General features: G+C 41.8%; 2 protein-coding genes across 9 annotated transcripts in view; one reads left to right on the forward strand and one right to left on the reverse strand.

Moving 5' to 3' along the window:
* Window positions 1-198: 198 nt before the first annotated feature.
* LOC107377581 (trans-L-3-hydroxyproline dehydratase) lies at window positions 199-2,971 on the forward strand. Its single transcript, XM_015947277.3, has 6 exons — window positions 199-467; window positions 880-1,364; window positions 1,424-1,593; window positions 1,676-1,798; window positions 1,953-2,090; window positions 2,545-2,971. Exons 2-6 carry the CDS (start codon window positions 887-889, stop codon window positions 2,668-2,670), a joined length of 1,035 nt encoding a protein of 344 aa, XP_015802763.1. The 5' UTR covers window positions 199-467; window positions 880-886; the 3' UTR covers window positions 2,671-2,971.
* The window catches only part of LOC107377580 (disheveled-associated activator of morphogenesis 1), a 45,879-nt gene continuing 21,264 nt past the window's right edge, over window positions 2,968-27,582 (reverse strand). For 7 of the 8 annotated variants that reach the window (XM_015947274.3, XM_015947272.3, XM_015947273.3 and 4 more), the window contains 25 exons: window positions 21,295-21,590; window positions 19,645-19,734; window positions 14,249-14,320; window positions 13,958-14,052; window positions 13,506-13,839; window positions 13,304-13,414; window positions 13,085-13,188; window positions 11,791-11,857; window positions 11,590-11,707; window positions 10,702-10,840; window positions 10,442-10,500; window positions 10,166-10,353; window positions 8,785-9,090; window positions 8,589-8,696; window positions 8,011-8,040; window positions 7,481-7,578; window positions 7,319-7,403; window positions 7,129-7,235; window positions 6,652-6,740; window positions 6,400-6,568; window positions 6,203-6,310; window positions 5,968-6,028; window positions 5,750-5,881; window positions 4,536-4,706; window positions 2,968-4,177 (listed from right to left, as the gene is read on the reverse strand). In XM_015947274.3, coding sequence (XP_015802760.3) covers window positions 3,965-4,177; window positions 4,536-4,706; window positions 5,750-5,881; window positions 5,968-6,028; window positions 6,203-6,310; window positions 6,400-6,568; window positions 6,652-6,740; window positions 7,129-7,235; window positions 7,319-7,403; window positions 7,481-7,578; window positions 8,011-8,040; window positions 8,589-8,696; window positions 8,785-9,090; window positions 10,166-10,353; window positions 10,442-10,500; window positions 10,702-10,840; window positions 11,590-11,707; window positions 11,791-11,857; window positions 13,085-13,188; window positions 13,304-13,414; window positions 13,506-13,839; window positions 13,958-14,052; window positions 14,249-14,320; window positions 19,645-19,734; window positions 21,295-21,486 — 3,246 coding nt within the window. In that variant the 5' untranslated portion in view covers window positions 21,487-21,590 and the 3' untranslated portion in view covers window positions 2,968-3,964. The remainder of the gene's footprint in view (window positions 4,178-4,535; window positions 4,707-5,749; window positions 5,882-5,967; window positions 6,029-6,202; window positions 6,311-6,399; window positions 6,569-6,651; window positions 6,741-7,128; window positions 7,236-7,318; window positions 7,404-7,480; window positions 7,579-8,010; window positions 8,041-8,588; window positions 8,697-8,784; window positions 9,091-10,165; window positions 10,354-10,441; window positions 10,501-10,701; window positions 10,841-11,589; window positions 11,708-11,790; window positions 11,858-13,084; window positions 13,189-13,303; window positions 13,415-13,505; window positions 13,840-13,957; window positions 14,053-14,248; window positions 14,321-19,644; window positions 19,735-21,294; window positions 21,591-27,582) is intronic. The other variant, XM_015947276.3, reaches the window with a different exon arrangement.

Below are 27,582 nucleotides of genomic sequence, written 5' to 3' on the forward strand. Positions count from 1 at the left end.
GCTTCGGAAAAAACACCACAGATCGTTAGATCAACATAAACACATACTCCTTAGGTTTTGCATATTTAATATTTTAACCTGTTTCATAAAGTCTAATATTAGTTATCTGTAAGCTGAATATTGACATGGAAGAAATTCTGTCTCACCAGCTTTTGAATTTTAAAAGACAATTTTTTATGCACTATTAGATGCATTTTTTCCTCATTATTTCTAATTAATATGGCTACTAGATGAATAATAATAATAGTTAATAACTAAATTATTTTATAATTGTTCTATTTCTTTCTAATTCTCACCCTAATTTTTCTAATTAAATTCAAAATGGTTTGCGCAGCCCTCCAGAACAGCAGGTGGCGCTGTTGTCGGCGTCTTCCGTGTCGCACAGCGATAAAAAAAATAGTAAAAAATAAATAAATAAAAAGTTGTTTAGTAGTTTGTCACAAAAAAGCTGAAACCCCCTGAAAGAGGTAAACATTTAGCTTCGTTATAGCATTACACTGGTAAATAATCTATGTTTCTCTAAGATTTTATCGGTTTTAAATTTCCGTCCTTCCACAAACTTACAAAGTGTGTTTCCGTGTTGTTAAGATAATGTTTAAACTAAATCCTCAGCTTCTCTGAAATACATAAATAGTCCCGCAAAGAAATCTGAGTGAATTATGATTTGCTGAAAATAATCATTCGATTCTGCAGTCTTACGATTTTAATAGTTGTGTTTTCTCTTAATGCTCGTTTTTTTTATCCAGTTGTGTGAAGCTGTTGTTATATATAGCAACAGCTTCACACAATATATTGCTATCTCATTATGGTAAATCTGCTGAGCTATGACTAATAAATGAATAAATTATAATAAACATATTTTATATGTTTATTAATCAGTTCTAAAATGGAGCTGCAGCTTCCACCTCATGAAGGAGAAGAGCTCAGTGTGGTGGACATGCACACTGGAGGAGAACCTCTACGGATCATCATCAGTGGCTACCCAGAGGTCAAAGGTGACACTGTGCTCTCCAAGCGCCGGTACGTCCGTGAACATCTGGACCACCTCAGGAGGGTGCTGATGTTTGAGCCACGGGGACACTACGACATGTACGGGGCCCTGATGGTGGACAGCGAGCTACCTGAGGCCCACCTGGCCGTGCTGTTCCTGCACAACGAGGGCTACAGCACCATGTGCGGACACGCCGTCATCGCACTGGGACGCTTCGCTGTGGACTACAAGCTGGTGAAACAGCCACAGTCACCAGAGACACAAGTGAATATCCACTGCCCCTGTGGTCTGGTGAAGGCTTTTGTGGAGTACTCGGATGGTAAAACAGGAGGAGTGAGGTTTCTGAGCGTGCCAGCGTTTGCATTTGCAACAGGTAGGAGACTCTGATTGTTTACTTTTCCTGCAAAGTCTGATGAAATAACTTTGCACCAGATGTGGCTGTGATGGTGGAGGGCTTCGGAGAGGTGACTGTTGACATCAGCTATGGAGGAGCTTTTTATGCCTTCATTAACGCCCAGCGGTTCGGCCTGGATGTGACAAAGTCCAGGACTCGAGATCTTGTGGACGCAGCAGCCGCAGTGACCAAAGCTGTTAAATCCCAGGTTTTCAGCATCACAGCATCTTCTCCCATCATCTTTTTTTACAACTGGGATGCACAGTTAAACCTTTGTTCTCATTCTGTAGGTGAAGCTGCATCACCCAACCAGCAATGATCTGGCCTTCCTCTATGGGACCATCCTCACAGATGGCAAAGATGATCACTCAGCTGACCCCACCGCTAACATCTGTGTGTTTGCTGAAGCTCAGGTGTGTGCAGGTTTCAGCCACCAATTGATCTAAACACCAAACGTTCTAAGAATAACACACAATCTGTTACAGATCAGACCATCAGGATGAGTTAACACCTAATCTTTATATTTTGAAGCACTCAGCTAAGCGTAGCTAACCCGTGTGTCCTCAGGTGGACCGAAGCCCGACAGGTTCAGGTGTCACAGCTCGAGTGGCTCTTCAGTATCACAAAGGTCTCGTCCAGCTGAACCAGATCAGGACCTTTCAGAGTGGAGCTACTGGATCCCAGTTCACAGGAAAAGCTGTCCATGTAAGAGGTGGATCATTTTCTAATGCAGATAACAGAAACTTGCTGAAATAACTTTATACAGGAATAGAAACTAGACTCCAGATGACGGCCAATCAGCATCTCCTACAAAACTTTAAAACCAGAAACAAAAACAAGAAAATGAAGCTGTTCTTTAATAGCATTAAAAATAAATGCTGAAATGACGCTTTACCTAAATCCACGAGTCCTGTCGTCTCTCGGCCAATCAGATTTGGTGCTTTGCTGTTTGTTTCTGAGGTTTTGACTGCCTCATCAGCCAAAGGTCAGGGGCTGGAAGACCGTCACACCAAAACTCCTGTCTAAAACCACAGCAGAGACCAGGACTTTCAAATTTAAATTGTATTTAAATAACAAGTTTAACTGTAAACTAGGCAGAAGTGAAGTTCCACGTGTTTGTGATTTTCTCTTTTTGTTGTGCTTTCATGCTTCTCACCAGGAGACCACGTGTGGAGACTTCAAGGCCGTTGTGGTGGAAGTGTCTGGCAGAGCTTTTTACACGGGCGTTTCACGCTTTGTGCAGGAGTCAGAAGATGAGCTGAAACACGGGTTTCTGCTCAAGTGAGCTGCAGTTAAGGGAAACTAAATATCACAGACAGGAAGGACTCTAGAACTTTTCTTTTTTCAGTCTTAAATAGTCAGCGGGATTTGAAAGAATACATCACATTTGAGTTCTGTTGACGGTTAAATTGACAAAAAAGGGAAATTCATAGCCGAAAGGATTCATTTAATAACACCAAGCATAGTATTTTGTCTTTTCCATTTGCTATACCCAAAATGACCACTGGATGGAGTCCTGATCTTCTTCTAAACCACTAACCCTAAAAGTTGTATTTTGTTATCTAAATAAATCACAATCAACTCTGTTTTCTCCCATTTATTAATATTATTAGATCATTGTACAATGGAAGATAGTATTTAAAAAATTATAAAAGTTCAGTGGAGGCGTCTGATGCTGGATGGAATCCCACAGCTGAAAGGACTCGTCAGAAAACCGTTTTGTTGAAGTCGTGGAAATCCATCCAGTGTGCAGAAAACAATCATATTCAGATAAACATAATAAAGGAGGGCACTCTCTTTAGGTTGGTGGGGGCGGGGTGATGTATTGCAGGAGCTGGGTTTGTTTTAATGGCATCTAACATAAGACCTTTAGATTTCTCATGTTCACGTGTTCAGAGACTACAGGTAAGGCCCCAGCCTGTGAGAGTACCCACCCAACATATAAGATCAACATGGTCAAGGCCAGCTCTTAACAATAACAATCAAACATACATATATATATATATATATATATATATATGTATATATATATATATTTATCTATAATAAATGCTGCTTGTCAGTAAGGAATAGAAAAAAACTACCTTTCTGTTTCTTGCAGTCAAAACCAAATCAAACATCTCTGCATCTGACTGCAGAAGGGAGCCCCTCATGGACCTTACTGTGGCCCCTCTCACTCTATAAACCAGTACAAAAATGGCCCCTCGGTTTAATCAATGGTCCTCATCGCCCCGAGCATCCGGCTCTAAAAGCTGCACGTTTTAGTTTGTGCATAGATTCTGACGTAGAAAAACGGCACAGAGGCCGGTCTGAATGATAGTGAGCATCTCCCGCGCCTGGAGGGGAGCTCTTCTTCCAGCATGGCAGCTTCATCTGATTTGGTCAAACCAGATCAACATTTGGCTCCTGCTCCCTCTCCTACTAGAAGCTAAGAGGACGTGTAGCGTTGTGTGTGGCTCTGCAGTGAGGTCATGGTTTGTTCAAGCCGAGCTGGGTGGTAGAGGACACGAGGAATGTGCAGGTCAGTCTGCTCCAGAGGCAAACCAGTGATGCAGAGGGAATAAAGGGATGGACGGCGCCTAGAAGTTGAGCTTCATTAGCGGTCGCTCCCTGCTCGAGTCATTGTTCTGGCTGTTGATCCGCTTGCGGTTCCGTTTCATCTTGGACAAGTCCTTGTCGAAGACCTCTCCCGATCGCAGAGCGGACACCAGGTCATCAAACTCCCCCCCGTCGTCCTCTCCGTTTGCTTTTGCTTTCCGGGCCTTTCGCTCCTTCTCCCTCTGTTCTTTCAGCTGCAACAAAAATAACTGATGAAATAAAGAATCCTCTAAAACCGCTTTCATCTCTGGTGTCGGCTTTTTGATCACTCAGATCCAAAGCTTTTAAAGTTTGGGACAGAAACAACCTACATGTTTGTTATGAACAAACCTAATAAAGCTTTGGTTGCCCAGATTATCTTGGCTCTGTGTGTGGGATTAAACTGTAATTGTAATCCTATCGGCATCCAGGACTTTGGCTGACTAAGCAAAAAGCTCCTCTTAAACTTTTGAAATCCTGGTTCTCTGTGAAGCAGTTGTGTGTGAGAACATTTCCCTTTCCGGTTGGCTAAGCTAACCAGCTGCTGATTAAGACTTCAGTAAGATTACACACCTGAGCTTCCATCTTCGCCCTCCTCTCCTCCTCTTCCTTGCGTTTCCTAATGTTCTCGTTCTCCTGCTGAGCCTCGGTGAACGCCTGCAGGAACTGGTCAAAGATACCGAAGAACTCATCTGGCTGCATCTTACTGGCATCCTCCCCAAAGTGCTTCACCGCCCTCAGGAACTGTGGCACCAAAGAGAAAAGGGGCAAATGGGACTAGATTTACAGCACGACTCAGCAAAACGACGTCTTCCTCTGACTTTACTGTTTTACGGGAGACTCATTAGGTTCCAGCTCTTTGAAATCAGAGCACGGCTGCTGAAGTCGGGTCTTTGAAGCCACAGTAACCCAGATATGACCGACTACTGATTAGTGCAGAGGTCGGAGACTGGAGCCAGGGTCCAAATTAAGGCAACGTGTTTGTTGTTTTTTTTTTTTGCACAGTCAGTTAAAAAAGGAGATGATCCAGATGTGTGTGTGTGTGTGTGTGTGTGTGTGTGTGTGTTAACAGCAGCACTGTCCTTAGCACGCAAACTATCAGGTGGAACAAAGATGTGTTTAAAACTGGGGTTTTTTTTTCATTAAAAATTCCCTGGACTGTTTGACAAAGTAGCTGAAAATGTTCCACATCTTGATTTTTGTTCTAAACACATCCTGACAAAGCAAAAGGCTCTGCTGTTCCCACCGATTTGTTCAGAGCACCACTGTAAACACCACTGTGGAACATGGTGAATGAGTAACTAAAGCTAGCAGTCGCTAAGTAACCAGCAGCTCGGAGGACAACAATAGGATGTAAAGTTTGAAACGTGAACTTTTTGATTCTTTTTCTTCAGCAATGGTTTTGCTTTTGTAAAAAAAAAAAAAAAAAAAAAAAAACTCTTCTACGAAAGGGCGTGTTTTTACAGCTGGCAGGTTTAATCAGCTCCTCTTAAACAACGAGGTGCACACTGTGTGAAATAACACCCAAGTTTGTGCTTCCTTCACTCTTCCACACAGCAACGAGCACGCTGACCAATAAAGAGCAGGTCAGCAGTGCTGCAGCAGGAAGCTGAAACGCTTCACCCCCGCTGTTCGCTTTCCTCCAGAGGTGACCGACGAGGTCAAAGAGACATGTAGAAACAGCTGCATGGAGAGGAAACCCACAGAAAGCATTCAGCACCCGTGTCTCAGAGCCACAGTGACACACTCCTGTCTGCCTGGACCGTTTTTCTTCAGCGGAAGCTCACCAGCTCTTTGGCTTCAGTTAGAGAGTCTTCCACATCGGAGAAGCTGAAGCTGGCCACGGTGATGAACTGGCTCACCACAGACACGAACTTGTCACCCACCTCTTGTGGTCGTTTCTTCTGGTATTCCAGCTCCTAAAGGGGAAAATCCATAAATAAGGCAAAATAAATGCATAAAGATCATTCTTATTTATTAACTGCACCAAAAACCTTTGACTCACACTCTCAACACTTTTTAGGCCACTGCGCAAGTTGCCAATATCCTTTTCCAACTCTGTCATGCTGCAGAGAAAAAGAGAGGACTATTTAAAAAAATACAAGAATTATAGCACTTTGTAAATCAGATATCCCTTTTCAGATCTTTAGTGTAATTAGAAATCATCCAGAGGGTGGAAATAAATCACAAACAAAACCAAATTTGCCCCTTTTTCCTGCTCGACTCAGAGCTCCACCTACTTGACTTTAGCTGCCTCCGGGACGCTCTGCAGGTCGTTCTGGAACATCAGAACTTTGGCATATTTCTTCTCCAGGATGGTGATCAGGTAGTGCAGCAAGGTGATGTTTCTGAGGTTTGGAGACAAGTTGAAATTTTTCAAATATGCAAAAACTGTTTCCGTAGAAATGCCACCTTCTCTTATAGCAGAGGATCTTACTTGTCGATACTGGATTTGGTATCAGCGATCTTGTTAAGTGAGGACACCTTGAAGCCGTACGCGTTGCCCCTATGACCCTTGTTCATGTAGTTTCCAAACGCCAACACCACCTCCAACAGCTGCTTCAAGTTTTTGCTGTGCAACACCTCCTTAGACGCTTTGGTCAGAGCTGAAACAAAGACAACGTTACTTCAGACAGACAAGAATTTGGTGTTCATCACATTTAAAATGAATCTAATAGGTGTTGCCCACCTTCAACTTTAGGCTTGATCTCCGCTATCCTCTCTGCAAACTTCTTTTTAAAGTATAGAGACTGTAGCCTCTGCTGGTAGTGGTTTATTCTGAAAGGAAGATGGAAAAAATGAAGTTTTAAAGATGAAAATCCACAAATTTATAAGAAAAACACATCGGCAACACTGAAAATAAAGTTTTTTTCACTTCAGCAGACTCATGCTGCTGGTTAGCCTCCTTTAGCATCTTATGCTAGAGTTTTTGTTACAACATGTCTTCTTTGTTCCTTTTATCTGACACAACTCTTGTTTACAAAACTGGAGCACAAAAACTGCTTTTATTAATTTGCCAACCCAATTTAGAAATCATGGTTCACACAGACAGCCATTGTTCCCTGCTAAGTAGAAACCCGTGTGTCTCTGAATTGATCTGCTCTCTGGAACAAAAGCACGTTTCATCTGTGGTGAGCTGATGGTAGATGTTCATGTTGGGATCTACCTGCTCATCTCGTAGAGGAACCGATCGGGTTTGGCCATCCGATCCAGCTCGTGTTTGTGCTCCTCCAGGAGGTCCACGTCGCTCTTCTCTGGAACAAACTTCAGCAGCTAAAGGAGCAGAAAAAGATCTTTTTTTTTTTTAGAAAATCCAGCCACACTTGCTCCAACAACTAGTGTTTATAGGCTTTTACCTGTTCCAGCATGTCTTTAGGAAGGTCCTCCTGTTCGTCCATAGTTAGAATGGCTCGCTTGATCTCCTCATTGGACAGCTTCAGCCTGTTAGTTTACAACAGATGTCAGATAAAATACATCTAATGGCTGTGCCGTCAGCTTTCCATCCCCAGTGAGCGTACCGTGAAAGGAGGATGTTGCAGTTCTGAGCCCTGCGGCCATCGATGACCGACAGCTCCTTGACTTTCTTGGAGCTCAACGTGTCGTCTTCTGCCTCTTTCTGTCAACAGTCATCATGATGTTAAACCACTAAGCTTTGTTAAAGGGTAACAAAAGTTTGGGATCAGCATGGAAACACGCACGAGATTACTTTGATTGGACACAATGGAGCTGCAAATCTTTCTTTAGAAAAAAAAAGTCATCTGATTGATTTTAAATGGAGAAATTAGCTCATGAACTGCAGGAAAATGTGTTTTTCTTTGGAAAACGCTACAATTTCCAAGTGATTCCAAACATTTGACTGGTTTTGTGTACAGAACACACTAAAGTGAAAGCGCACAGACTGTCACACACCAACATAAACCAGACTAAAAACACAAACTTCAAGACGCCATCATGTTGGACACAAGGAAAACACACACACAGCAACACACACACATATGGTCTTTTTAACCGAGGTGACACTTATTTGCCGTACTGTAAACAAACTCACCTGTTTGCTGTTACTGATCGTTAAGAAGTCCTAAAATGCAGCAAGAAGCAGGGAAATGGAAGCATTCATTAGAATCAATAAAGCAGTTATGTGGTTGCAGCCCATAACAAACAGCAAACTAGTCAGAGCGGATTGGATGACGATGATGAATCAGTGATGCGAGACAGAATGGCGGTTCAGTTAATCACTGTTAATCCACATCTCTGAGGCTGTGGATGGTTTTCTAAAACACAGAAGCAGGAATGTTCCTCAGCTTTCTCCATAATCTGATGCATTTATTATCTTTTGTGTGTATCCAACATGCTTACATTCATGCGAGTGATGAAATCTAGTAAATAAATCTAAACCACAAGGAAAACAGAAGCAAGCGCAAGCAGTATCAATCACAATCATTAGAATAATCCAAAACAGAAAATATGGTTTGAATTCAAATGAAAGAGCAGAAAAGTTCAAGCATCAACACTACAGCTGGTAAAAACTCATCTGTGCTACGTTACTAATCAGACAGCTGATCACGTCTATCCTCAAAACTCCGCCCATTAAACCTGGTCTGATTATTGATGAGCTGGACTGAATACCTGCTGTCTCTGATAGGCTGAGAAGGTCTTTTCAATGTCCTCCAGATCCAGAATTTTAAAAACCCTCGCATCGTCCACATCCATCCAAACGGTGCCCTCCAGCTTATTCTACACCGAGGAGAATCAGACATTTTGTGGTTTTTTTTATTTCTTTAAATAGTTTAGTTTCATTTTTCTAAACGAGAACAGATCTCACCTCAGCTAACTTGGACCAGTTGAAGGACTTGAGTGCATTGGACGGCTGGGGAATGCTCTTCTTCTTGAGAGACGGCCCCAGCGGCGCCCCTGGTGGTGGAGGGATGCCGCCGACAGGTGGGCGTCCAGGAGGAGGTGGGGGCCCGCCTGGTGGAGGGGGCGGAGGGGGTGGAGGAGGCATCATGCCACCAGGTGGGGGAGGAAGGCCCACACCTGCAAACGCTGGCACAGGTGAAGGAGGGACAGGTCCACCTGGGGGGCCGCGGGTGTAAGGGGGACCTCCAGGAACGACAGCTGCAACCTGTCTCTGCAGGGACAGTCCACAGAGACCAGAGAAGTTTCAGATGTGTCCAAGTTCTCATGCTGCATTCATAACAGGGGACAAAAGAACAGCTTTGTCCCTCTGGGAGAAAAACTAAACCGCCTCAGGACGATTTTCTATTTTTAAATTTGTTTGTAATTCTGATCATTTATGAGATTATTCTCTTTTAATGAAGGAAGGATTTTTATACAGTTATATTTAAGTCCCATAGCCATCATCACACACCGGTGAAATTACATCTTCGTATTTGACCCATCCCCATCAGGAGGAGTGAGCTGCAGCTGTGGCGCCGCTCAAGGGCGCAGCAGTAGCTTAACAGGTTGAGCGGGTTGTCCAGTAATCGGAAGGTTGCAGGTTCGAGCCCGGCTCTGGACAAAGAATTTTGCTGTTGTGTCCTTGGGCAAGACACAACCCACCTTGCCTGCTGGTGGTGGTCGGAGGGACCGGTGGCGCCAGTCCTCGGTAGCCTCGCCTCTGTCAGTGCGCCCCAGGGCAGCTGTGGCTACAATGTAGCTCATCACCATCAGTGTGTGTGAGTGTGTGTGTGAATGGATGAATGATACACTGTAGTGTAAAGCGCTTTGGAGTTCTTACTCTTGAGTGGCGCTATACAAGTGCGGGTCATTTATCATTATCATTATCAAGAACTATTTGGTGGTTTAACCCTTCAGTCCAACCCCGTATAATCTGTTAGTTATAAATAATAACGATCCAACTCATTTAAGTTTGGAGAAATGGTTTTCATGACAGCTAGCTCAAGAGCAGCCAAGACCAAAGTGTGTTATCATCCCAAAACACCTCCTCAAATTCATGGTGGTTCCTGTAAATGTTACTTTATAATCACGTACTCACAGTCAGTCCTACATTAGCGTAAAAATCATCCTTGCAAAGATTTACAGGAGACATTTTATGAACAGCTGTAAATTTTGTGGGACTGGCGTTGATTTTGGCTGTGTAAAACTAGCTGTTAGCTGTTAGCATCCATCTAATTTTCATTGTTGCAGTATTATTTTGGTATAATTATATAACATGGTCCACAATAGCAGACGGGACAACGTACAGTGCTGAGTTCGTGCAGCTGAGCAGTGAGGTCGGCCACTTGCTGTTTGACGTTTCTGTGCTCGTTCGTTTCCTTTTCCAGCTTCTCTTTCATCTTGTTGAGGGTCTGCATCATGTCCTCCTTCTCCTGTGTCTTGGCATCACATTCTCGCTCCTTCTTCTCAAACTTTTGCTGCAGCTCATGGTGCTCTGTAATGGAAAACCAACAGATAAGAGTTTATTACATCAGGTTTTATTCATAAACCTTTTTTAAAGATGTATTTTCTTATCTACACACCTTTCCTCATTTTCTCTGCCTGCTCTTTCCACTGTTTGACCTCGTTTTCGTTGACCAGCCTGCAGAGAAAATGACAACAGTTAAATCAGAAGAACCAGCTGTTATCCCCCACTTAAAAGAGAAGCCATTTTGAGCCAATGCTGTAAAGTTTAGGCTTTCAACTTCGACACTGGTGCACATTCCTCACTCCTACAGTCATGTCATTTCTTCCATGTCTCCGTTCTCGTGTCTGTGTGTTTATTGGAAATCAGCACACTCACATCCTGACAACGTTCTTCACGTTAAAGTTCTCCAGCGGTGCGACATCTGGGTCGTGACCTTTGTCGTTCTGCAGGACCATCTGCTGGACGATACGGTCCAACAGCAGCCAGTACTGTACCGTGTTTCCACTTCTCTTGTCTGCAAACAAAGAATACTCGTATTATTGTCCTGAAATATTTTTATTCAGAAAATGTCTCCTCTGATTTAACTTGTTAAAATTGGTTTAAATTGATCAAAACAACCCAACAAAATCAGCATATTTCCAGTTTATCCATCATTTAGAAATAATTTGTTTAGTAACGTACTGATTTTTAAACACAAACAACCACAAAGCTGTTCATGCATCCCATTATTTCTTTTTATAAATGGTATTCTAAATGTTTAATGCATCCCATTATGCATTCGTACTTCAATTCCTCTTTCTGTCTGAGTTCTGCAGAAGTTCAGCATCATAAACACTCCTAACAACCTCATCACTTTGGGAGATTGTAAAAAAGCCACTTAGACGGAAGTTAAAGTGAAAAGGTAACAAAAAAGCTGTGGTCATCTGTTTTACTGGTTTATCTGGAGTCTTGAGGGGAATCGGGCTCGGCTCCTTCCTTTACAAAACAACGTTAAATATCAGAGCCTAAATGAGATCAGTGTTGGGTTTGGCTGAGATTGTGTTTATCTAAACCACCTAATCTGGACAAAGTCAACGGACTTATCTTGTTGGTGAGAAACTAAAACGTTCAAATACTGGATTTGGGGGGGGGGGGGGGGGGGGGGTTAGAAGTGAAACGGCTGCATTAGAATTTCTGCCAGAGCCCAAATTGATTTAAGAATATTTAATTTACATTTTTTTAAAAGGCACGTATCTAAGATTCATAATAGAAATAAAGACTCACGTGGCATGAGCAGACAGTGATGCAGCACAGACATAAAATGAGGATATGCGTCTGTGTGGTTCATCTTCTTCCGAATCAGATCAAAAACCTGTGTGGCGCTTTTGGTGTCTATGTGTACCTGGAAATAAACAACGATTAAAACTTCTAACATATGTTTACCTTTCAATGGCAGGAGTAAATAAAAGCAGCTCTCTTTCTTACCGACTCGAATCGTTTGGACAAAGCCAGCTCATCCTCGTTCCGCAGCATCTCAAAGTAGTCTAGATGTCTACGAAAGACACGACTGGATTAGAGTGACATTTCAATTATGAAGCTGTCATGCTTATTATTTGATTCCAAATGACTGATGAAGCTTCATTTGAAGAGAAAAACTTTAAAGGATTGTCTGCAATAATCTGTAATGATTTACAGAATCCAGAAATGCTTTAAACCCTCAGTGAGAAACACCTGAGCAGCAAATGTCTTAAACAGAGCAAAAACAAAAAATAAAACAGATTCCTCTCTTAGCTCTCGGTTTGAGACTCGTCATTCCCCCCCCAAAAAAAGGTTTATTCTTTAAAAATTAGCAGTGGGACTCGTCTAAAAAATATTTGAATAAATTAGAGGCGTTGTAATGAATTAATCTTTAATAATCACATTTTAATCGTTTAAGACTATTTGTGCCAAATCAATTATTTTAAATAAAACATATTGTTAGTGAGTATATTTCTTGAACCACAAAGTCTATTTGGTTATTTTGGTCTCATTATAAGGTAACCATTGTGGGATTTGGTGGGACGTATAAATATTAGAAGGGGTGTAACGGTACGCTAAAATCTTATTTGCTACCTGCCTGCTAGCAGGTACTACCTGCTACCAGTACTTCTACCAATTAGAAAACAGAAAGGTAAGAAAGTTGATTTTTTTCTTCCTTCCTCGTCTTCACGAGGAGCTATTTGTCATGATTCATTTAATTGTGGTTGTAGTTGTGTTTGGAGCACGTAAAAGGTCTATATGGTCTTGTAGCCAAGGCTCTGCTGTTTTGTTAGAGGTGCAGTTTGAGATTTATTGATATAGATGCCATAAATTGTGATGCTAAACTTTTTCGGCCCCCAATCGAGGGGCGCTCATGATTAAAGCAGCAGTAACAATTTAACAGATTGTTTACTAATTAACTCAACATAATTTACATCGAGAGGAGCCAGTTGAGGTGGCTCGGGCATCTGGTCAGGATGCCTCCTGGATGCCTCCCTGGTGAGGTTTTCCGGGCACGTCCAACCGGGAGGAGACCTGAAGGTAGACCCAGGACACGGTGGAGGGACTATGTCTCTCACCTGGCCAGGGAACGCCTTGGGATTCCCCCAGAGGAGCTGGCCCAAGTGGCTGGGGAGAGGGAAGTTTGGGCCTCTCGACTTAGACTACTGCCCCCGCGACCCGACTCCGGATAAGCGGATGAAAATGGATGGATGGATGACATGTTAAATTCCCACCCATAATAACTGGAGTAACATCTCACCTGTCTAAAGTTGCGTTTTCATGTGAACGCAGCTTATCGATCACAGGTTGGATCCCCAGCATAAGAAACTCATATCGGAGGTGGATACGGAATTCCAGGCTGGTCTATTTTTGGGGAAAAATATAAACATAGAAAATATTTTTAAATGTAGAACACCTAAGGATGATGATGTCCCAAGAGAAAATGTTTATATATATATATATATAAAATATAATTTACCTCTCCAGCTCCTTGACTCAGCACAGCATTAATAAAGGACATGATGGCTGTTTTCAGGCTGACCTCGTCTCTGTAGCGCCCCGTACTCCGGTCCAGATCATTTATAAGTGTCTGGAAAACATTTCAAGTACTTCAATATACTTATAGTATACTATACTGTAGTATAGGTTGTGTAGTACCTCCATTATCATATGCCACCCACCTGGAAGCGCGTTCGCTCACAGGCGTAACGCTGATAATGCAGCATGGCCTGCAGGATCTTTCTGTGCCCTCCAGGCACCAAGCAAACAGCACCCATTATTTCTAACACTGCCACCTTCGTCTTAATGTTTTCTGTGGCCAGGCTCTGAGCGATGATGTTTATGCTCTCAGAGTGGGCCAGGACGTGGGCGCGGCCTTGCGAGTTGTTCATCAGAGCTTTAATGCAGCCAATCAGAGATGTGTGGATCTGAGATTCTGTGGTGTCGTAGTCCATGCTCTTTAGGAAGTTCAGGACGCACGTCAGGCCATCCAGATCTATGAAGCGAGTGACAAACCTGCAAACAATAAAATAACAGTGAATTTTGTGGATGTTCATTATTGTTTTTATTGACATTTAGAAAGAAAAGGTCAAGCTGGAGACTGGCAGAGTGAGACGTCAAAAGAAGATCTCACCTCATCGGTTGAGTCCTTAAAGCAGTTTTCAAGCTCTCTATAGTTTTGTTTCTTTCTTCCTCATCTTCCTTTTCCAAAGCTAGAAGGGTCTTTCTCTGCCAAAACAAAACAAACCATCAATGCTCTTTTTGTTCAGATACAAAAACAACAACTTCATTCCTCCTACAAGACTTCAGGTCAAACATATGTAAAAAGTTTGAAATCACATTTTCTTGTTGATTTACTACAAGAAGATGAGAGATGATTTTTTTTAACCAAGAAGACAAAATAAAAGTCCATGCTATTACTCACAGCCGCCATTGAATTGAGCTGATCGATATAATATTCTGGCCAGCTAGTTGCACTTTTGTTCTCTTCCTGTTCCTGAAAAAACAGAATCATGAATAAATACTTTATTTACTGGAGGAAAACATTCACGTGAGGCTGAATTTGTTGCACGGATATTAAACCGATCTGAATTCAGAGCTGCGTCAGGTTTTCTTTCTGGTTCATGTCACTTGTCTGACTTTGCCAAAGACCAGCTTCAAAGAATAATTAGAAACTTTCCCTCCTTCCTCCCACTTTCCAGATCAATAAGGCTTTGAAAGACACCAGCAGAAGCACCGGGCCCGGCTCTGCCAGCTGACAAATATAGCTCTAAATGGAGCGAGAGCTCAAAGTAGGACAACACACATACCCAACCCATTTCATCTTCCAGGGCTTCGGTAAAAGTGCAGAGAGAGAGAGAGAGAGAGAGAGAGATTGAGAGAGATTGAGAGAGAGAGAGAGAGAGAGAGAGAGAGAGAGAGAGAGAGAGCGAGAGAGAGAGAGAGCGCGAGAGAGAGAGAGAGAGAGAGAGAGAGAGAGAGCGAGAGAGAGCGAGAGAGAGCGAGAGAGAGAGAGATTGAGAGAGATTGAGAGAGAGCGAGAGAGAGAGAGAGAGAGAGAGAGAGCGAGAGCGAGAGAGAGAGCGAGAGAGAGAGAGAGAGCGCGAGAGAGAGAGAGCGCGAGAGAGAGAGAGAGAGCGAGAGAGAGAGAGAGAGAGAGAGAGAGAGAGAGAGAGAGAGCGAGAGAGAGCGAGAGCGAGAGAGAGAGCGAGAGAGCGAGAGCGAGAGAGAGAGAGAGAGAGAGAGCGAGAGAGAGAGAGAGCGAGAGAGAGATCTGCTTGAGGAAATCTAGAGATTAACAAATGATTGTTAAAACTGAGGATTAGGAACGCAGCCCGACGTGTGTCCAGATTAATCTCTTCAAAGGCGTGTTGGTCTGACAAGTGCATAAAAGCATCACTTGTAACTAAGAGAATCTTACAAACATAAGAGAAGAAAACTTGGCCCTGACCTTGAACATAAAAAGCCTCCTGACTCACGGTTGGGAGTCTCGCTCCATTAAGCACAAATGAACTGTGACTGTCACAACCTAATTGAGCAGACTGCACTGAGAGGAGCTGTGGGTTTTAGCCCGTCCAAAGCCTGATCCTGCTGTTCCACTCATGACCAGTGCCATCTTGACCAGGCAGCTGCTGGAAAATGTCCAGTCCGTTAGAGGAGCAGGCGCAGAGGTGGGCCCTCTTTCCTTTCAGTGTTGATCTTTTACCTCCGATGTCTGCGGGACGCCGTTTTACCACCGTTTATTCAGGGTAGAGGAGGGCTGAAAGCTCCGAGTTCAGATAAAGGGGAATTTATTTTCTCATCTTTCAGGGAAAACAAGGATCAAAGACGCTTTGGGAAACAGGAATCGGTTTCTACTTTCAAGTAGGACAGTCTGCTTGAAATAGAAGTTAGGTCACAGTGTATTCCTCTCTAAGTTTTTAATGAAACCTAAGTAGAAGATCTCTGTTAACAACAACCAGATCAGTGAATCTTCCATTTGGCAGGTGATGTAGCCTTAAGGACCGCTGACAAAAGGCAGGAAGAAGATTGATTCTCTGCAAGATGATTTCATCCACTCAGGTGTCCGGCCAAACCAAACAGCTGGAGCTCTGACGGGCTTATCTCCACCACATCCAGGCTCACTTCTAAAGCCAAGAAATTACTGGTAGAAAAAAAGAAAACACCCACATCAGTGTGGGTTTTCAGTGCCCTGATAGTGACACCACCTTTTTCCCCATCAACCCCTACAACCCCCACCCACAGCTATCATAAAACAGCTGCACCTGTGGAAGTAAAGCCTTCCTGTTTGCCTTGGACAACCGAGTACCTTTGCCCCCCCCCCCCCCCCCCCCACACACACACACACAGTTCAGATAGTGAGTTTGAATCCGTTTGGGTCAGAGCCAGAGCTTGATGCAGAGTCAGCAATACTTGTGCATTTCTGTCTTTCCTCCCACCCTCCGTTCTGCAGGTCGATGCAGCACTTCCAGCTTTGATTCATCTAACCCCCCCAACTGCAGAGACTGTAAAACAAAACTGAAGCATTTAAATTAAAATAGATGCATCTCCTTTTTTAAACCAAGAAGGGAGGCACGGTGTTAAAATAAAGAAAGAAATGTTATACGTTTACTATCCTCTCGTCATTATTTATCTTTTTGGGACTGGCTGGTTTACGGAGGTTAGAGCCAAACATCTGTGCTTCCAGTGTCTTCATCCAAAACCATACAGAGACAAGCATAAAGACCGGCTGTGACGCAGCTTCTTAAGCCTCCCGTCACTTTAATTTACCCTGCAGTATCAGAGAGTTACTATAGAGATTACCTGTCAAAATAAATACACATTCCTGGCTCACATACGTCTCTTTAAAGGATTATTATTTGCTTTATTACAGGCAAATACATCTGTTTCATGATTAATCAAAGTTCCTGAGTCTGGCTCCAGAGTGGTAAAACAAGGATTCAAAGTAAAACTTGTCAAAACAAGCTCCTGAACTTTACTTGCAACGCTGCGCTTAACTTGACATCTTTCTAGAAGGTTGATCCTTTAGACCTGGGCTATTTGGGTCCACTGCCCTGATTGTTTTAGCAGTTTCCCTGCTCTATCACACCTGATTCAGCATGTTCTCAAGGTCTTCGCTAGCCTGTTTATTACCCCAATTCAAACCAGGTGTGTTGGTGCAGGGAAACATGAAAACATGCAGGCAGTAGCCCTCAACGACCATGAGACACTGATGCACTGAAGGCAAGGTCGTCCAGTCTACATACTTCAGACAGGATATCCTACACACTCACAAAAAATGCCTTGGAACATGAATGTGAGGCTTGCTCTGACCTAAACGAGTGTTTTACTGTTTTTTTAAAGAAAAGAGAAACAGCGGAGATGCTTTTTCTCTAGAGGGAAGGGCAAAATGAAACATGACACTATGGAGCAGCAGAGAATGTTATGACTACACGCATCAATTGAGGGGACATGTGTAATACCTTCAAACATTACTGAAAAAGCTTTGCTTCTAGGAAATGTTTGTGTCTGGTAAGTAGTTCTAACAACGAGACATCAACCTTCTAGTAAAGGAAAAAACTTTAAATTAGCTTCCAGATTCGGACAACTGCTGCTGTGTGAGTGAATTATCTGATAAACAGCAGTAGTTAGCCTCAAAGCTAGCTTTGGTAACACTTCTAGCTGGAATTTCACAATAATTCTGCTAGAGTCACCATGAAAAGTAAAGCTTCTTTTGAGATTAAAATAGTTTGTAACTTTCCCCTCAAGTAGGCTTTAGTTATCTGTCCAGTCAGAACACAAGCCATTTAAACACCTATTGACAACAGAAAATGAATGAAATGCTCATAATTTTACACAGAAACTCACATGTAAACGATCTGAATTATAAGTAACTCTATAAATACAAAGAAAGGTAGCAAAGGTAAATCCATTTCTTTGATCCAAACCGCAGACAGAAGGAGATGCTTGTTTTAGCCGAGTTTGGCTGGAAGAATATTGTTTCTAAGCTAACTGTTCTTTTGCAGTAGGCTCATAAAAGGTCATTTAACCTACACGACAAGCTTCTCACTATGTTGCTACAAATAAAAGGATTCACTAACTATTAAAATCCCAAACGCTGAAACTTGCTGCAGTCAGCAGCATGATAAGGGCTGTTTATTGTTAGCACTATGTATTTGTGAGGCGTTCAGGCACACTACTGGAGATTGGGACACACAATGTTTTGTTTTGGTCTTCTGATAAATGAGTTTAAACTTCTTTATGTTTTGTTTCACAGCATGTCTTTTCTTTTCAGTAGTCATCCAACAGACCAAAATATAAAACTGGTTTGGCATTATCTTGCAGAAAAATGAAGGACTTCACTCTGTATTCCAGATCTTTCTTTTGCTAACTTAATTGTACACAGACAAGAGTGGTCTGTGCCAACCTTCACATCTCACAACTGGCAGAAGAGTAAATAAACAATTTTGGCAAAAGGGTCAAACTATTCTTTTAGGCTAGAATTGCACAATTATATTTTGGACTTATGTAAATAATTCTGTTAGAATTAAGGATGCTCTGATCAGATCACGTGATATGAAATCAGGTCCGATATTGGGTGGGAAAAACCTAACCCTAACCCTGACAAATACAGAAATAAAGAAAATTATCAATGATTTAAAATGACTTAAGGACAACTCTAGTGTGTTCTCCTTTTTTCTTAAGGTTGGTTTATGCTTGACGCGTCCGCAAGGTCCGCACGGCTCCGCGCGGAAAAGTTGCGTCATTTTGCGTCATTTTAACAACCACGCCCCTCCACCGCGCCTCCGCACGGCCCAAAATTTCCGCAACGCGCACCTCGGAAATTTTCTAACCACGCGGACGGACAGACGCGGAAAAACATGGCGTACCGGCAAGAACTAGTATGGCAGAGGTTCGTAAATACAGACATTTGTATGATTCAGCTCTCAGAGATCACCGTGATCAACATGTTGTTAATAATTCTTGGAGAGAAATAGCTCGCACTGTCGGAAAAGACGAGGACGCTGTTAAAAATGCTGAAATGCCGTGTTGTAAACAGTAATTTCTACTTCTACTATGGTGTAGTGTTGGATGCATGCTGTAGAGCTCCATGCTGCCCCGTTCAGTTTGGGAGAATATTGGCTCACCGCAGAGACAAGCCGCACGAACCATAAACACTGCGAGTTGTGAAGCGCGTTCCATCCGCGAGCCGCATCACCAAGCGGAAAGTGGACACGTCAAGCATAAACCAAGCTTAAATGCATTCTGAAGTATAGGATCGGGACTCGGTATCAGCAGATTCTTAAAATCCAATGGCTCAGAATCGGATTGGGAGCAAAATAAACGTGATATTTTTTTTCCCCTTTTTGCAATTGTTAAAAATGGTTCTATGGAAGCCCATTCTCGCCATTCTGATAAAAAATTATCTCATAATGATGAGATAGCAAAGTCATAATTATGAGGTATTTATTTTACATCAGAGTGGCAGGGATGGGCTTCCATAGTTCTCCCGATATAACAAGATGCTTGTTTAGTTGTTCTGAGGTTTAAACACCAAATGGCCTTTTCCTCTCCCCAGATTCAACTTTTAAGAACATTTGTTAACTACGCATTTTTTATATATATATTTTAAATTTTTGTTCTTGTGATTTTTATCTTGAGAAGCGCTACATAAAAGATAGTTTTCTTTCTTTCTTTTAAACTAGCTAAGCTGAAATATTGCTTTACTGTTTGTCATATAAAAACAACCTTGTAAAAAATAAATAACACTGTTGAAACACATTTTTAAATGATGTCTGTTGTGACAAAGGACTTGCACATTTGTAGATGTTGATCTTTTACCTTCTTCTTGCTGCAGTAGATTTGCCATTTCTTCTCTGCGGTTAGAGCAAACATGGCTTCCCTGTGCTTCTCAGTGAGATCAAGCTCATCCTGCCAAATGGAAAGAAAAAAAAGCTAAGCATTAAAAAAATTCCTCTAAATGTTTAACTTGTACTCCTCATTCTTCATGGATAACTGCATGGTAACATTTACAGCTTGGTTACGGAGCATCATTCTCCAAAAGTACATTTACATTCAGGCTGCAAATGGCATCATGTGATCAAGTTGGGAAACACATCAGTTTTCTTCAAAACAAGAACAAGTGCCAAAAAAGGCTTTTATTGCTAGCTTGTGTCATCAGGAACTTGGTGTGATTGGGAATTGAATCAGATCCCTTCTTGGCTGCAGACATGTGAGTAATATGGAAAATGATAAGGCGTGGTTTTGCGTGTTCAACATGTGGTGACGAACATCTGGAAACAACATGTGTCACGGCGCATAAAGGCTGAAGTGGGGAAGTGTTGGACCCAACACCAGAGCCAGAGCGAGAAACGGAAATGCATCAGAAAGAGCATCTTATCTGAGATGTGATTGCGTCATTTCATTAGCTCCGTGTGATAAGTCATGGGAAAGCCCATTAGCTCTTAAAAATAAGAAATGACTCACTATTTAATTTCCTTGCATTAGCCTTCTTTTGCATCCACCTGATGCTCAAACGTGACGTCTACTGGGTGAAAAGAGAAGCACGTGGCCGTTCTCTAAACAGAGTGGCAGAAAGAGTTGTCTTCACACTAAGCTTTCTTAATTACCTCTTCATAAAGAATTGTGGACAAAAACAGGCAATTAGCAGACGGAGGAGGCCACGACATACAGAGCTCCTGAATGAGGCCCATTGAAGTGCTAAATTTTGTGCTTACATTACTTTGGCAACGACAAGAGATGGAATGGGGCCAGACGAGAGAGTTGAACGTGACAAATCGGAAGTGACAATGAGGAGGAAAAGAAAAGCACGCTGGCCTGGTTACTCTTGAGATAAACTAACTGTAAATTAGGGAATGACAGTTGGCTAGTTAATGCATTATGAACAAACAGACTGTGTAAACAAAGGCCAAAGCTTGTAATGTCCTCACATCCTTTTAAATAAATTTAAAGATCTTTCAAAGCAAGAATTTCAGGAAATATCTCTGTTCTTCCGTGAACCCTCTCTGATCACTTAATAAAACCGTCTCTGTGCTGAACTGTGTGGACAAAAGGATTAGCATCACGTTTGAGATTTGCATCACCCAGCTCAAATATGTGATTTACTGGTCTGAAACAGCTGAGCAAGCTGTAACCATTTAGAAACACAGACATTTAACATCTAGTCACAAAGAGCCTAAAAAAATATAAATGCAAGCTTTCACCAGATTTGTCCTTAAATTTAAAAAACATAACACTTTAGACGCTGTAACTTTCAAGTACTTTTCTGGAATTCATCTGGTCATTGCCATTTATTACTTTTTCACTGAATATGATTATTGTTTTTTATATTATAACCATTTTTATCCTTTATGTAAGTTTTAGGTTTGTTGATGTTTTGATTTGACCAGCTTTATTTGCTGTAATAGTCACTAGACACATAAAGCTGTGTTATTAATCAAGAAAACGGGTGGAAGAAGAAGAATGTCGTACCACGAGCTCAGAGAACATGTTATCCAGCTCATCAGGTCCGGGCATCGGCAGGGTGGGCTCCATGCTCTGAAGAGCAAAGTCCTCCCGTAGCTTGTAGGTGATCTCAGGGTGATCGCTGCTGTTAAAACAGCAGAACATGAAGGAGAGCCCTCCACGACTGCCGCCACCTCCCCCACGTTTCCGAGGAGCCATGGCTGCAGGACGAGTATCACTGGTCAGGTAGGGAGGATGGGAGGCTCCCTCTGGGCCTCTTTAGGCCTCCCTCCACCTCAGAGTTTGGCCTCCGTCAGAGAGCACTGTGGACACAAAGTGAGGACAATGTCAACATCAATCTCTCTGGATTGCCCTTTTAAACACAGGTATTCACAAAAACTAACCACAACAAGAAAACATATAACTGGGTCACATGGTGCACGAGTGGTGCAGCTTAATAATACATCACAACGTGTCATCATTACATTTCAGTTTGTTTGCAATTTACTCTCACTTCATTCACAATTTTGTCACAAACCCATCTCTACATCATCTTCTACTTCTTGCACTTCTGACTCAAAGGGCCTGAACTGAGTTTAAGATGAATTCCAGTCACCTGTGACTCTGCTGAGAGAGGAAGGTTGTTGCATGCGTTTTCGGAACATGCAGAAATGCAAAAGTGAACACCTGCAACTCACACAAGTAATCTGAGAACATTTTGAGACATTGTGGAATCTCCCTTGCAAATGTCGCTCACAATTAGTCTCGGACAGTGGTAGCCTAGTGCGGTACTGGCTTAAATCATTACTCCAAGCCAAGCCAATAGGTTTGGTTTAAAACACGCTGCTTTAACTTTACTGATCAACAGGGGCAGATTTAGGACTGAAGAAGATCCGGGGCTTAACACGCACGCACGCTCACACACGCGCGTGCGCACACACACACACACACACACGTACTAGTCAACATCATACACGTCTTGTACCACATAATTTTTAATCTGAAGCTACATATTAAGCATTTTCAGGGCAGAGTATTGATCCTGTGTTTAGTGTGAGATGATAGTAAATATTCCCTTTCTTTCTCCAACAACTTTACCTGATAAGCTAACTTTAGGCAAACCAGCAGCACAACAAATATTTTCAAATAAGACTCACAAACCTGAGTCAACACCAGTCTCATCAAAGCTGGGGTTCTGTCGCCATACTTTTGGTCTAAAAAACATCCTTATGTCCATCTTCACTCATGCGTTTCAGGCAGAGACTGTAGAAGAAGCCGGCTACTGAAGGGCTTCTTCTTCAGTGGTGGAGGCTCAGGCAGGCTGTATACAAACTACTGCCAGCTGCTCCCTCTCTGTTGGACTTTGGTACTGCATGTTACTTCCGCGATTTAGATCCGGGGCTTTTCATGAAACATCCGGGGCTTCAGCCCAAGTAGCCGGGCCTAACGCCGCCCCTGCTGATGAACTCCCTTTTGCAGAAGCTGACATGATTGGGTTTGGTCTTCTGCAGCTGCTATTTTACCAGTAATAAAGGGAATGTCTGCAATTCCTTGCTGGATTATGGCACCATCTGCCTTGTGCATTTCTCTTGGATGAAAAGACATACATCAGCTGTCATAAATGGCCAACATTTCAGAGGAGGGTTGAGCAAATCCCAAAAAATTTTATAATTAATAATAAAAAAAATAGCACAGCTTGGTTTAATTCATAAAGACTGCCAAATGTCTAAGACTTGTGTCATGGTGTTTGGTTAAAACGATTTAACTTGCTTGGGGGTAACTTGGTAAAGCTGTTGCTAAAGATAAAAACTCACAAAATGAGATAAAATTTTAAACGTCCTCACTACTAAACACCTTTATTTGACAGATATCTGAAGAAATACCCGAAATGCATCAGGGTGAGCTGTCCAACTTGCTGGCCCTCTATTTGACCTATTTATTTTTAAATCAAGTGCAAAGGACCTTTCAGCTGTTTGGCAGGTAAAACTGGCAGATCAGCCTCTCAACCGCTCACCCTACAGTCTCTCTCCTTGCTGTGACCAGAGGTGAAGCCGAGCATCATAAACCACTGAGGATGTGCTGACCTGCAGAAATTTCTGGGTGCCTTATCTCGATGACCACATTCATTCAACCTTTTACTAAGACTTGCTGTAAGTCAGAGTCAGGATGATGATCAGTGAGATGCAGCTCTAAACTAGTCATGTCTAGTCAGGTTGTTGGCTATAGGTAGAAATGAAGTTGCTGAGGGATAAAACTATAAGTTTTTCTACTCAAAAGGAGAAAGTAAGGACATTTTCTGCGGTGACTTCATCTTAGTTCAATATAAGAATGTACATTTTGTGGTTCACAGCACCTTAATAAACCAATGAAATCCTTTTCTCATTTTAGGCAGTTCTGGTTGTTTCCATCCACCAGCAGTGTATTTATATTAGCAAACAGAGATTAGAGCTTCAAGGAACCATTTTTACGCTACAAGGAAAATCTTTAACAGCACTAAAACTTTAAATTATTTTACCCTTTTATTTTACATAAAACAACTAGTAAATAGCTCTCAAAATAAGTACAGGTTTACAGGTTTCAAAGCTGTAAATATATAATTGTCTTTCCAAATCTTAATAAAAAACTCCAATCTCAGATTAATCTGTGTGCATTTAAACATAAATAGTGTCTTGACTCCTGCAAAAATTGCTAAAAGGCATGAATCCAAAAAAGGAAATAGGTTAAAAAACTCACCATCTTTAAGTATTTGAAAACAAAATAACATCATCAAACACAAAGATATTCTAATGGTACCCACATAAGCGTAATCTGCTGTGTAAGGTAAGAAAATGTACTCCTCTTCTGATAATCCCACATAGAGTCAAAAACAGAACATTTGGCATTTTGCTCATTTAAGTCATCAGAAATAACAGTTGCTCCTTACCAAGCAAGCCACGGAGGTTACGGAAGTTACGCAGCTAAACCAACAAGTGATTTCTAAAAATTGTCCTCTGAGCATTGAGATGTTTTAACTTTTGTAAAAAGGCAAATTGTCTAACTAAAAATTGAAAAAATGTATTCCAGGCAGAACTAATTTCTTACTCAAATACAGACCTCACATGTACTAAAATATACTCTGAAGTGAACGAAACACACATTGGGCACTGAAGAGCAGAGTTGCCTGCGGCCGATTGGCCACACGTGGGATAAAGTACACAACAGCTCACTTTTACTTACACCCTGAATAGTGTATTTATTTTGACACATCCTTGAGGTTTTAAAATCGACTACCGGAGGGCTCGACAGCAGCTGCTTGCCTTCACGCTCACCATCTACTCTAGCATGAAGGGAAGAGGCCCTTCAAATGCCTCTATGACCATATTAGTCCACAGAAGTACCCGATCCTTTCCATTAACCTGAGCTTGTTGTAAACGTTGTTTAAATGTGGGAGACAATAATCTCCATCCAGGAGCAGTGACAGGTGCACCATGACTCAGACAATACAGGTTTTAAAACACAGACTGTGTCACTGCAGACACATTTGTTTGTGTGCTGTAACTATTTAACCTGCGGGACCTGTGTGCTCAGACATTAGCCCTCAGAGTTTGTCCGACAGTCGGTCAAGGTTACCAGCAAAACAGGCTTGTTGAAACAGGAAGACATTCCTCTCATAGTCAGGTGAGCTCCGTGACCGTGATCAAAACAATTACACTAAACCTTCCATGTCACCTCTTCACACTGGGAGAGCATAGATCATCTTTAAACTCTAGCTTATAAATGTGCGTCCGAACCGTGTAAGTGGGACTAATGATGTTTTCAAGAAATCGGGCATGTTTGAAATGTGATGGTGATGTCATGTAACATTTGTGCTTCTATATAATCCAGATGAATAAAACTGTTTATCCAATCATAACCTGAGTCTTGGACTGGACTACAGATAAGGCAGATGCTTACACACTCATTCTCAGACCCTGTACACGCGTATCTGTTTTTTCTCTACAGTTTGGGCTGTCATCCACATAAAAGGAAATAAACGGCACTAAAAAGAATCAAAACTCAGACCAAAGTGGAAATATGAAAAATTCTCAGCTGTCAGCAGTTGCTTGCGAACATAAATATAGAAGTATTTTATTTATTTATTTTTTAACCTGTCCCGAAGCAGACAGAATTGTTCATCTGGAAGTTATAACATGCCAGAGCTGTTTATCTCTACATCAAGAGGGATGTGGGATTTTGCTCATGTTAAGCAGTAACTTTTTATAATGTTTGTGGCATGTTAGACCACATTCGCTTACGTACCAGAGCGGACAGGCAGGGAGAAAATGGGCGCACACGAAAAACGGGGAAAGGGGGGGGAGACGGGAATGCATGTAAATACAATAACCACGGTTTTGGGTTTTACAATGTCACTGCCTGCAACGTAAATGCTCTGACATCACATGTGTGCCCTATGTTTACACTAGCTAGTAAGTCAATTACTGCTCTATGTAGAAGACCACAGGCAAAGGATGACATTAAAGACAGTTATTGCCCATCATCGTCTTTTGAAGACCTCCATGGACAAAGACACCAACGATTTAGGGAACTATTGCCACCTGCAGGCCTGGCATGCCGTTGACTGTTATTCACAATGCACTGGGTTTTTTCTACTGAAAACAAGGCTGTGTGTCACCAAGGTTTTTTCCTGGATTAACGGGGGAGGATATTCAGTTTTACAAAACTCAGCTACGTGTGTAAATGGCCTTACTGTCTGCTCATATTCAAACACTCCTCTCTTTGTTACAGCGAGGTTTCTGCCAGTAGATGGTCATGTTGTTTTGTTGACCATGTGGTTTGGCGGATGACCTGGCAGAAATCCAGACTGTAAAAATATCCCAGTGTTTGTCAAGTGTGTGTGTGTGTGTGTGTGTGTGTGTGTGTGTGTGTGTGTGTGTGTGTGTGTGTGTGTGTGTGTGTGTAAAAGCCCGTGCATGGTGCTGGTCCAAGACCTCCCTATTACAAGTGTAACTGTCAGGTCTGCAGGAGGAAAGGCAGAAGTTCAGAAGAGCGTCTTTAAACTAAACACAGACGAGCTCACGCTATTAAATATGTGCAGAAAAGAATGAAGACGAGCAAAGATGACCTGACACTTAAACAGCTGCCTTCTTCCAGCTCTCCTCTCTTCTTTTTCTCTGTCCATTTCAATCCCACTTTAACAAATATAAACAGAAAGATACTGCTCTTATAGATGGGAGAATAGTAAAAATAAATAATGTGACCTGGATGTACTTGAAGCTAAACTGGATGGTGACTAAATGAAAGGGTAAAATAATAATTTAAAGGAATAAATTCTAAAAGTGACAATTTGATCTAATAAAATGTCCTAATTATTTTAATTTGTGTATTTATAAATGGTAAACAGGCTTAGTTAGCATGTGTTCCACTTGGAGCAAGAATTCAACCTTAGAAAGAGAACACAGAGGACAGTTGTGCATTGAAACCAGATGTGTGAAATACCTCCTTCTGCACCAGCTGGTATGTCTCAACAGTTTCTGAGTGATTCTTAGTTTTTGATGTACACACCTACTAAAATCTGTTAGCTGAAGAAATAAGAGGCAAATAAAAAGGGGATATATACAAAAATGTCATTGTTTAAGAGATGTTTCAGCCATTTTAATGTAAAAGCTATAATAAAAAAGACTTACAAATAGACAGGGTCCTGAACAACTGGTGGACACAATGATGAGCTAAGGCTAGTCGGAGCACAGCTAACCTTTACAGCAACTCGTGTTCATTTACAAAACACAACGCAGATGTTCTCTTAAATGATAAACATGGAATTCTTTTTCTTTACAAGCACAAATATCATCATCAGTAACTATTGTAGCACGTTTAGGATCCAAAAGGAATATTTTTACCATCTCTACTGAAATAACTGTGTAATATGAAGCTGAAAGTCATAAAAAGACTTATAAAAAGCACACAAATTGATGTGAAATTGTAATAATTGCAGCTGTTTGAAGACAGCAGCAGTACACTTTGGTCTTGACTGTGCTAACGCTAGTTTTCTAGGTCCTGAGTCTTGTAGGAAGTGAACTTTACTTTTCCAAGCAGGAGAAATGTTTAGGAAACTATCTAAAACAGTTATGATATTCATTGTTTACAACTGATTACACACAAACACTTCGAAATAGCCCAAGCATCCCTTTAAGACACCAGTATAAATAACAGAATTACTGAGTGGTTTTTATTTTTACTTTAACAGTTTGGTTAGTGACAGCCAGCCTTAATTAAATGTCCTTGGCCAAACATTGAGAGGATATTATGTCTAAGTCAAATGTCAGACTTATGCGTAGG

Source organism: Nothobranchius furzeri, chromosome 2 (assembly GCF_043380555.1).
Source record: "Nothobranchius furzeri strain GRZ-AD chromosome 2, NfurGRZ-RIMD1, whole genome shotgun sequence".
In the NCBI taxonomy this organism is placed as follows: domain Eukaryota; kingdom Metazoa; phylum Chordata; class Actinopteri; order Cyprinodontiformes; family Nothobranchiidae; genus Nothobranchius; species Nothobranchius furzeri.

Coding starts and splice junctions, on each gene's coding strand:
- LOC107377581 (XM_015947277.3), top strand. CDS start 887: ATGGAGCTGCAGCTTCCACCTCATGAAGGAGAAGAGCTCAGTGTGGTG. Junction 1,365..1,423: donor AGCGTTTGCATTTGCAACAG/GTAGGAGACTCT, acceptor ACTTTGCACCAG/ATGTGGCTGTGATGGTGGAG. Junction 1,594..1,675: donor CCAAAGCTGTTAAATCCCAG/GTTTTCAGCATC, acceptor CTCATTCTGTAG/GTGAAGCTGCATCACCCAAC.